The following is an 11,259-nucleotide window of genomic DNA, read 5'->3' as shown; positions in this document are numbered from 1 at the left end:
AACTGACTAGGAAAAAACATGCCCTGAGACTCATCTTCTGAAGATAACTCCAGAGTCCGGAAGCCTAGTTAAGGCAGCTTAGGTTGGCCAGGTCACGCACATTTGATACCTTAAAAAGAAGTGAAGGTCAGAGTCCTGTAAGTTTTCAGAGGGGTTTCTGAAACTGCCAATAGCTTTTAATACCGTAATAAAGGAAGTGATAACAAAGGTTGTAAGTCAGGTCTTCATTTATTAAATACAAGCTTTGAACAAACACCCCCAGGCAAGTTTGACAAGAAGTAACCTTCCTGGAATGTTTCCAAATACAGTTATGTTGATCAAGTTTTACTTCAATCAACCTTTTTGTTTTGTTCTTCATCTTCTTTGTTTCTAGGTTTTCCTGTTTAGCAGTTAGAGCATGTGCATTATTTCCTCACATGACATCAACAGTGCAGCATCAGCCTCTGGCTTGTAAAGGCACCCAGTAGACTTATACTCTGGGCAATGGCTGCTTAGCAACCAGCATCAAATAAAATAATGAAGCTTTTGTAGAGTGTGAGACCAAATAGTAACTGGCACCTTCACCTGCATCATTACAAAAACCTTTAAAGTTTCTTTTGATTTTCACATATCCATTAAAAACGTAAAAAAACCAAACCAACCCAGATTGCTTGATAAAACCTACTTAAATAATTTTCCTAGTATTACCCTCTTGGTAAGCAATACTAGAGCTGATTAGAGTCTTCATTTTCCTATCATGCTCCAGCAAAGCCAACGCATAAAACTAGGTTACGTCAGAAAGTCTGCTCTAGAAGATTTAGAGCTGCTTCTGAGTTCCAGACAACACGACACCGCTTTAAGCTTCAAGGTGCATATGAGCACCATATTGTACCAAGATGATAATTTTTGTAGTCTCATTTTTGGGATGTTCTCGGATTACTTCAAGGAAAGAAAAAAGGCACAGAGGACACTTGGTTTCCTTACCAATAGTGGCCTTAAGCTATGTACTTGCCTTTGTGATGGGTTTAAAGATATTTAGCAGCATTAATGGTGCCATAGCCATTCATATAAAGTTTCGGGAAAAGAGCTTTTTTAAAAAAAAGCTTGCCAGGAAAGGCTTACAATCTGAAGACTAAATACAGAAGTAGAATACAGACATAGATGCAAGAGGCAGCACAGAGGTTGTTAACTAGAAAGCTGCTGGAAACAGCTGCCTTCTGAGGTTTTGTGCCCATTTTTCCTCCAATTCCCTCCTATAAAACTCTGGAATTTCCCCCAGTTCTTTTAAAAATGAAAACATCCTATTAGATTGAGTTTGGAAGATTAATGCAAGTAGGTAGAAGCTTCTTTTATACACAGTTCATTCTCAGAGAAGGAGGGTAATAAATATGAAATGAAACTCATTTTAAGAAAATAAACAAATCCTGTCAACCTATGCCTTAAAGGCCCAGGGAGCACACTGAATTAATCTCTTACATTCTGGCATTTGCAAGAGTCCTAGATTTCCTTTTTCATTTATAAGCATAGCAATAGCAACATCTACTTTATATCTACTGTGGGATGCCCTCTGATTTGAGTTTTCCAGGTGATACCATCAAAAACACATTAAGGACTGCTTAGAGCAACTTGTGTTGGAATATCATAAAACTACCATCTTATTCGAAAGAGGCCATGGTTAAAAAATAATGTCCTCTAAATGAAGCAACGACTCCTGTTTCTAGATCGTATCACTTTTCTTGTCACTTATGGTATCTTCAGGCTTAGAGGGCTAGGGACATAGACAGTCCATAGGGGAATGTGCCTCACTTAGCATGTTAAGCTGCACAATTGAGTAGGGAGCTCAAGCTCAACTTGCAAAAGTGGGGCCCATCCACATACTAACTACTTAGGGCTAAGTGGATATTTAAAATGGCTTGTGGACAAGATTGCACTCAAATTCCTACTTTGTTAATTGATGACCTAACACTGAGTTAGAAGCAGCTCGTAGAAGTCAGGTCCCAAGCCCAAACAAACATTAACTATATACATTTTATGGTCTCAGAATTTTGTCTAGAATAAGTGTGTTAGTAAACATGGCCACACACTGCATACATCTTACCATGGAAGAGACACTATAAAGTTGTACTCACTTTACACTAGACCAATATAAAAAAGCACATGGTATTTTATGTGTATATATACATATATGTATATATACACACACACACTGAGATATACTGTTGATATTAGTGTCTTAAAATGACATTTTTCATGGTTACAATTTCTGTTGCCTAACTTTTCTACTCAAGCCTAGTCCTTGTAGCGACAGATTTCCATATGATAAAAAGGGCCCAACAGCCCCCTTTATTATTTCACCTCAGAATTTTTTGAATAAAGTGTCAAAACTGCAAGTTTGTCCTACTAATCCTCCTAAAAATATTGTAGGGCTAAATTTTCTGTGGGAATGACAACCCCTTGGAAGAGTGTTTGTCCTCCACAGTATCTTTGAGTTATGAGATAACACAAAATTAAGAACTATCAAACAGCAGTTGCATAAGATGCCTTTTTTTTTCATATCATCTATCATCTTACTCAAAAGTCTACTCAAACATCAAGGTATCTGCTTTTCTGTGAAAGGTTATTTGGTAACATTGCAGAGCTGTAACAAGGAAAAGGGCTGAAGTCTGAGTCAGTAAGACTAGTAGATACCTTGATAACACAGGACTTTCTGATGAGATCAGCTGTCACTGAAATATGTGACGTCATGTAATTAAAAGTAATTCTGATAAAGATGTTTGAGCAGTTCTTGGAAGAGAAATAGTAACGTAGCAGGAAGTTTCAGTATTTGAAGTTAATGTAATTTAAGGTAGAAAGAAGAAGAAAGAATAAGAAGAGAACAAAGGGTAAAAATTAGTGATGATTTCTAAACTTGGTGATGCTGTAATAAGTATAATTTCCTGCAAGCCAGGAGAGTATTGTAAAGTTCTTAGGAATCTTAATGATCATAATTTGAGCAAGAGCAGTTCTCTAATTTAGCAGAGAAAAAAAAAGAAAGAGAGAAAAAGAAAAGGAACAGAATCAGAAAGAGAGAAACCACAAACAATTGTTTATCTACACTCTGGGGTTGGTTTTTGGTTTGTTTAGGTCACAGTATTTATTCAAGTTGCTCCTTTTGTTGTTGTTTCCTCTCTGCGAGCCATCGTTGGATTTTTTCTTTTAGTTCTGTGTTTGGCCGGATCTGGTCCATGGTGAGGGGGCTACGGTTAAAGGGATCTGTTTGGTCACTGGGACAAAGAGAGAAAGGGAAATGGGGTTATTTCCATAAGTTCTAACATCCTAAGCCTCTCACTGAAGCTAGAGTGCATTATAACTTTGAATCAAGCGCTGACTTGAGCTTAGAAAGAATGAGAAGAGAAAGTGGTTCAGGAAGTTGTTTTTGTTTTGCAGATTATGTAGCTACTTTGTCTCTCTGCTTCTTAACAAACTCTCTCAACATTACTGTTCAGATTATTTGATTCAGTTTCCCTAAGGCAGAGACCCTGTACACTCATGTCAGCATAAAGAGCTGTTTGTAGTTTTACTGACAGACTCGAAAGAGTATAAGATGTTAAGGGATAAAGCTTGTAGAATGACAATTTAGTTAGCTGATTGCTACACATGTAAATGCAGATTATGGTTTCCAGACAGGTAAGAAGGTTTATAACACACTTTGAGGGCTGATATAGCTTCTCTCTGTATTCTGAGGCCACAATTAAATATAAATTTTCACTGATACTTTGGAAAAGGCATATCACCTAGCACAGCATCATGCAGATGGTGAATGCTTAACATCAAATACCAGAAAGTAGAAAATCCTTTTTGTCAATATTTTAAAAACAGTATTTCCTTAAATTTGGGTCAACTTATATAACTTAATTTTAAGTAGGCAGGGTCTCTCAGTACCCATTTTTTCCTCTCTTTTTCTAAATTGCGGTGACATTGGTTTATAACGTTATCAGTACCCATTTCTGTCTAATGCTGCACTTAGAGCAGGCAGACTGCAGAAAACTGGTGTCACCATGGCTGAGTACGATAGCAGCAGCAGAATGTGAGTTAACCCATAGGATGAATATAGGGTAAAACTTGAATTAAAAAAACCCTATCTTTTATGTTTTTATAACTAAAATCAAATTAAAACAATTTTCAAGTCAACTTATACTCCAGGTTGACATATTTTATAACATTTGTTGATAGAAGTTATTTCCTTAAGGAAGGGGGCGGCGAGGTTAGAGCCAGCATTTCTCAACAAGGTGTCTTGCTTTGGATGTTTAAATCCTCAACAATCAAGTCATATACTTCTACCAAAATGCCTCCCCAACCCCTTAATAAATCACCAATATAGGGCCTATTGGGTGCACAGTTCTAAATTAGGAATCTGGGACAAAAAGATGACAGCAAACTAACTTACATCTGTACTCTTGAGGCTGTTTTTGGGGCTGGCATACCTGAGCAAATGTCTGGCAATGGTGGATCTATCCACAGTGACTCTGGAAGATGGCAGTACCACAGGGTCAGACATCAGTGTGCTCATGATGGGATCCAGGAACTCATCGCAGGCATCTGCATAGGTCTCCTCTTCCTGTTGCTGAAGGTCTGCTAGAGACTGAGCACAAACGCCTGGTAGTTAAGCTGAATTCACAGAGCAGCTGAATTCAAAATGCTCAACGACTATGCCTTACCCTTAAAAGGTCATTAATAACCCTTTACAGGGAACAATGACAATTCTCAGCTTTATTTTCTAAACAATCCAAGATGGATAGGAGCACATTTAGCATTCAGCCCCAACTCTGTAGCTTCAGTTCGGCTCAGCTGCTAGCAGTCATGACTGGAAATGGGTTTAAGTGTTAACAGGAAAAGAAACACATCACGTACAACATCCTTCTGGCAACAGTCCTGTTGTAAATGTCATAATTCAAAAAGGGATGGGGGTGGGAGGGTTATTATTTGCATAACTACAGAGTCACTCATGAAGTCTGTGTATGAAAAGCAGCTTCCGGTTTTAGGTACAAACAGGTAAAGGAATTTAAAAGTGGCTTCAACATTTGATTCCTTCATGACTCTAGTTCCTCAGGGACCCCTCTGGCTAAGCTCCAGGCAAAGATGAAGCCCAACTCAATAAATAAGTAACTCAGTGAAGGGATGACTGATATCGATAAGGAAGGTTTTTATTAGACTCTCTGCCATAATTTTTCCTTCTTCCTAACTGCTAATAGAGCTTTGTCATACTCCAATCAAAGGGATTAGCTGAATACAACATAGTATTGTTTTTTTAAAGATTGGCACCTGAGCTAACATCTGTTGCCAATCTTCTTCTTCTTTTTGTTTCTTCTTCTCCCCAAAGCCCCCCCAATACATAGTTGTATATTCTAGTTGTAGGTCCTTCTGGCTCTGCTGTGTGGGACACCACTTCAGCATGAACAGTGCTAGGTCCACGCCCAGGATCCGAACCGGTGAAACCCTGAGCTGCTGAAGCAGAGCGCGGGAACTTAACCACTTGGCCACGGGGCCGGCCTCCACCATAGTATTTTAATCTTTAAAATGTATGGCTATTCCCATATAAGGCAAGTAGCAACTACAAATATAGAAAACAAAGAAAATCAATAAAAATCAAAGACTAAAAACTACTAATCTTGAATTCTATTCTAAAAAGTCCTTCTGTATTAACATTGTAGATTATCAAATCTATTGGTAACACTGTTCAGAATAATTTTCATAAAAACAGCCTACAAAAATCTGTACATTCTTCTCTTCTAGTATAAGCTTCTTAAATCACTTTTCTGGTCTCACCCTCACGTCAAAGAGACTAATATTAAGAATATGGTAGTTCTGGAGGCCAGTCCCATGGCGTAGTGGTTAATTTCGGCGTGCTCTGCTTCGGTGGCCCAAACCACTTGTCAGCCATGCTGTGGTGGTGACCCACATGTGAAATAGAGGAAGACTGGCACAGATGTTAGCTCAGCATGAATCTTCCTCAGGAAAAAAAAAATAATATGGTAGTTTGAGTTATTGACTGACCAGGGAAAATCATTTGTTTATATTTTCTCAGTGGAATGCTCTTTTTTCCTGAAACAGGGTCAACAATGTGATTTTTACTGAACATGTTAATAAACAAATTAGCCTCCTCCTCACCTTGATTCTCTCTGCTAAGCTGCTGAAAGCCACAATCATATTCCCAGGCTTATTTATTTTCTTCAAGACTCGGACTGTCTGGGCAAAGAGAGTTGGGGAATAGGAGCGTCCATCCTTGGGCACAGTGGCACAGAAATTCTCCTCATCCCTGGGAGGTCGGCATCAGAAAGAAACAGCATCAGAGAACAGGTCAATGAGGGAGATAAAGCATGGGCTGAGGAACAAGGTTCCCCATCACTTATATGTCATGAATGGTCTTTCTATATAGAATGATTTCTTCTAATTTTTTGGAAGGAAGTCTATCAGGTATCCTGTGGCCTTAAAAGAATACTGCTTTTCCAAACAATGGTAAACCAGTCAAGCTTATCTTTGCACAGATCAAGGCAGAATGTTGGAAATTGTAAACAATGTCCCACAGATCTCATTACTTGAAACTACAGAAGATTCCTTCATCAACCAACTGGAAATGAACCATTTCTTTTCTATTTCCACATCATTACCAACCAGTTATTAGCAAAACCCCAAATTAAAACATTAGCATCCCCTCTCGCTTGCCCAATTTAAATCTCAGATACCCCAGATTTAAGTAGATAGTGCAGATGTCTGATACGAGCTGCTGGGGTTTGAAGTCAAATTCACTGAAGTCCTTGACTTTTAAGGCCCCCATCTTGGGGCCAACCAGGTGCTGCAGGAAGTAGTTCAGCATGGAGATGATGCGCTCGGCCAGGAAAGGATGCACAAACAGTGATTTGATCTCTGGGAAAAAAGCCAAAGCCGGTGAAAACTCAATCCAGTAGCAATCTTTTACTTATTATGTCTCACAGTTTTACTTGGAAACCTCTGGGGACTACTATTTTTTAATTGCATAAATAATACATTTTCATTGCAGTAATATTAGAAAATATAGACAAGCAAAGGCAAACAAACAAAATACAAAAAACTACCACCCAGAAATTAACACTGGGTGTTTATTATTATATTATATATATTAGCAGTTTGCTAATTATATATATTATTGCTAATTACATATATTATGCTAATTATATATATTACATATATTAACAGTTTGCTAATATATCCTTCTAGCTTTTCTGTCCATATTTATACACATGCAAATATATGTGGCCACTGGCCACATGTGGCTACTTAATTAAAATTAAATAAAAAATTCAGTTCCTCAGTCATACTAGCCACATTTCAAGTGTTCAATGGCCACATGTGACTAGTGTCTATAGTACTGGACAGTCCAGGTTTACAGAACATTTCTTTCACAGAAAGTTCTATAGGATAGCAATACTTTACACCCTTTCTAACAGCCACCTAGTTTTCCAGTGTGTGACTACACCAGAAGTTATTTATTTACTCTATCTTTATTGTTGGACATGATGTTGTTTTCAATTCTTTTCTATTATTTCACTTACTGATGAACTTCATTGTGTACATACCTTGTAGACATTACAGAATTTGTACGGAACTGCTAGGTCACAGACCAAAATTTTTAAAAAATAAATTAATACGTGCCAAGTTGAACAAGCCAGATAGCATGATAAGGCTTGCTTAGTACTGCTGGTTCTTGATTTTTAAATTTTAGTCATTACCTGATGAGAATTTAGCTCTTATTCTTGCCCCTCTACCCCCAATACCGATCCCTCCAATATAGAAACAAATCTTTGGTTAAATAATTTAGAGTTCATGTCATTAAGATTATGTAAATATCGTTTGCAGTGGAGCCATGTAGTATCCTAATGGTTATACATATAAAGTAATATACATACTTTTTAGTACAACTTTTTGGGTTTTTTTGTTTATTTATTTTTAGAGTACCTATCACAAAATCTTTCTAAACTCCACCAGAAATGTAAAGTTCTCAACAGGATCATTTCTAGCAGTTCTGTACTTTTGGGAAATGTTCCTTCTGGAAGCTTCCATCTATCACTCGAATCTGGATTCCTTGCTCTACAGGCCTGCTGCGTGGCGGTCACACAAGCTCCTTCTACCATCATCCCGGGAACTTCCTTTGTCTCCCTCTTAGGGGATTCAACTTTCCTCCTTCTGGGTTTACTCTCTCATTTTGATGGAGTATATCTTTTTGTAGCTTCTCAAGAAAGGGTACACTGGAAGTAAATATGATATCTTCACATGTGACAATGTCCTTATATTTTACTCTCATATAGAACTGATAATTTGGCTGGCTGTAGGATTCTAGGCTGAAAAAACATTTTGGATCAGGAATGTGTTCTGGCTTCAAATGTCACTGTTGTGAAATTCGAAGACGTTCTGATACTTAAACCATAGTCACATGACCTGATTTTTCTCTGGGATCTTTTAGGATCTTCTCTTTACCCTGATTTTCTGAAATGTCACAATGATAAACCTTAGTGTGGGTTTTTAACAAATCCCCTGTGCTAGGCACTTGGCAGCTCCTTTCACTTTAGAGGCTTTTTAGTCTTTGGGAATTTTTTGGTATTCTTTCTTTCTTTTTATTTTGTTACAATTTTAAAGATTTTATTTTTTCTTTTTCTCCTCAAAGTCCCCCGGTACATAGTTTTGGTTCCTTCTAGTTGTGGCATGTGGGATGCTGCCTCAGCGTGGCCTGATGAGCAGTGCCGTGTCCGCGCCCAGGATTCGAACTGGTGAAACCCTGGGCCGCCGAAGCAGAGCATGTGAACTTAACCACTTGTCATTATTTCTTTGATAATTTCCTCCCCTCCATTTTTCTCTTTTGAGATTTCCTAGATTGATCCTTTATTTCCTTATCCTTTCTCTTCTAACTTCCATCTCTTTTTCCTTCTGTTCTAGTTTCATGGAATAGTTCCTTGAATTCATCTTCTAATCCTTCTACTGACTTCTAAAAATTTCTGAAGTTCCATCTCCAATATCTGAGGGCACTTTTTTAGTCTTTGAATAATCCTTTTAATTGCCTCTTTGTTCTTGTTTTATGGATGCTGTATCTTCTCTTATCCCTCTGAGATTATAAAGTTTTTAAAAAAGTTTTCATCTATTATCTGTGTTTCACATTGGAAGATTTCCTCAAATGTCTGGTGATCCTTGGTTGTCATTTCATATGTAATCAATATAAAAATTATTAATAAAATATTTTATACTCTTTTTAAATACTATGTCTTGCAGTGTGTATTTTATACTTACAGTATATCTCAATTCAGACTGGCCACAATTTAAATGCTTGATAGCCAAATGTGGAAAGTGGCTACTGAATTGGCCAGTGCAGCTCCAAAGAGAGATAACTGTCTTTGTTTGGTCTACTACATTTAACCAGAGGTCAAGAATATTTTTCAGGTAAACACACACATATCCCTAGATATATTTATATGGCTAACTTGTCCTTAAGAAAAATTATATCAACTTATGCTTTCTGACAGCTGTGCGAGGGGGACGATTTCCTCAATCCCGTGTCAAGAATGGGCATCATCATTCTTCTCGAAGCTTCTCTAGTGATTCATTTCCCTCTCAGACACTGGAGGATGCTGTCATCAGAGTCTGAATTCTTAGTTTCAGCTGGGCTGACCCCTCAAAGGAAGCAGATCTCGACCCTTGCATTTTTTGGGAAAGCAGTGCTTCGTGTCCTTACCTGATGTCAGAAAGGCAAGGGTACCAATTGTTTCATTGGACATGATGTTATGGAAACGTGCCAGCTGTCCAAACATCTGTAGGCCAGCCTCCTTCTCTCGGCGGGCTTCTGGAGTCAGACTATCCCACTCGCCTCGGTCCTTCTCAATCTGCTGAATCTTTATCTTGCTCAAATACTACAGAAATCACAGATGGAACAAAGAGAGAAGAAAGAGCAGTTGAAAGGAAGATAATATTTAAGAGGTCCTATCTAAAATCTAGTCCACTAAGCTAGGAAAATCAGGGACTATACAAGAGACATGAGACTTAACTTCTCAGCATAGGGCTGAAGCTTAAAAAGAAATTGTGGAAAAAAAAAGAAAAAGAAAAAGAAATTGTGGCTCCATGGAGATTTGTTTCAGCCTGGGTAGACTCATGGGTAATTCTCCTAGAAATATTAAGATCTATGAAATACATAGGATGATAAATAGTGGAATACATGAAAACTAGACAAAAACGAACAAACAGGTTACAGGGAAAAACAGGACAAATCCCTCCTAAACAATAAAAAAAATCCCTAAAAACTGCTTATCAAAAAACAAAGCTTTATCAAATATGAAAGATGTCTGGGAGGAAAACCCTAAGTATTTAAAACCCTCTACTGCTCATCATTCTTGTTGCTGTAGCAAACAATGTGTTAAACTTACAGTCCAGTGAAAATGCCATCTGTGTTATTCTTTGTGTCACACAGCTCTTTCTTAAAAGGGTCTGTTTATTACAGGACTTGTTCTTGTTTTCTAAGAAAACCTATTTAAAATCTTAAAGTATAGTATTATGAAAAAAGCAAGAAACTTTTCTCACAAATTAAATATAAGTTACTGGGGCATTGCTAATCACTATGAGGAGCTCATGGCTGTCCAATGGGCTACCCTCATGATTTACCTGCTTCAGTGCCCACTGGGTCATGCCTTATCTATCTTATACCTCTCGCAGATAAGGGAAGTTTTTATAGGAGCAACTGGCAGCTCCATAAGGGATGGTTAAGAATATGATACGCTGAAGGAGCCGAGAGGCACTCAGGTGTACAATTGGTGCAACCCATGTTTCAAATATAGCTAAAGATTTGCGAGGCAGCGGACAGATGAAGAATATTGATGACTTGGAGTCTTTATATGAAAAAATAACTAAGACCAGAGATTTTTTTTTCAAGTAGTGGTTCAAAAATCAGAATCTTTTAGGAGAGAGGGATAGGAATCACTGCCTTGGTGAGCCACTACGACTGATGTGTTGGGAAAGAAAAAGGTTGAAAGTCACTGACAAAACACAAGATCCTGTAACTTCTCTCTGTGGTGCTGGCCTCATTAGTTCTGCCAGTGCACCTTAGTTTGGACGCATCACAATTTCTTTTCCAATGTCTGCCGAAGAATCACCCTAGCTCAAGAGGCTTCAAGGACCCTTGATCTTATTCTCTAATGGAACAATACCTATCAAGCTCTGTAATGGCAGGGATGGTGGTACACTACTATTCAAGAAGTTTTGGTGTCCAAGACTGGTACTAGGGGCATA

The 11,259-nt window shown here is 38.0% G+C and overlaps 1 protein-coding gene across 1 annotated transcript in view; it reads right to left on the bottom strand.

Annotated features, from left to right (window-relative positions):
- Positions 1-209: 209 nt before the first annotated feature.
- The window catches only part of UBE4A (ubiquitination factor E4A), a 32,942-nt gene continuing 21,892 nt past the window's right edge, over positions 210-11,259 (bottom strand). Inside the window, exons 16-20 of the mRNA XM_008513480.2 lie at positions 9,716-9,890; positions 6,702-6,882; positions 6,127-6,274; positions 4,443-4,600; positions 210-3,242 (exon numbers count right to left, since the gene is read on the bottom strand). Of these exons, the coding sequence (XP_008511702.1) occupies positions 3,113-3,242; positions 4,443-4,600; positions 6,127-6,274; positions 6,702-6,882; positions 9,716-9,890 (792 nt within the window). The 3' untranslated portion in view covers positions 210-3,112. The remainder of the gene's footprint in view (positions 3,243-4,442; positions 4,601-6,126; positions 6,275-6,701; positions 6,883-9,715; positions 9,891-11,259) is intronic.

This window comes from Equus przewalskii, chromosome 6, assembly GCF_037783145.1.
Source record: "Equus przewalskii isolate Varuska chromosome 6, EquPr2, whole genome shotgun sequence".
In the NCBI taxonomy this organism is placed as follows: domain Eukaryota; kingdom Metazoa; phylum Chordata; class Mammalia; order Perissodactyla; family Equidae; genus Equus; species Equus przewalskii.
Note: the sequence above shows the minus strand (reverse complement) of the source record. Positions and strands in the feature narration are given on the sequence as shown.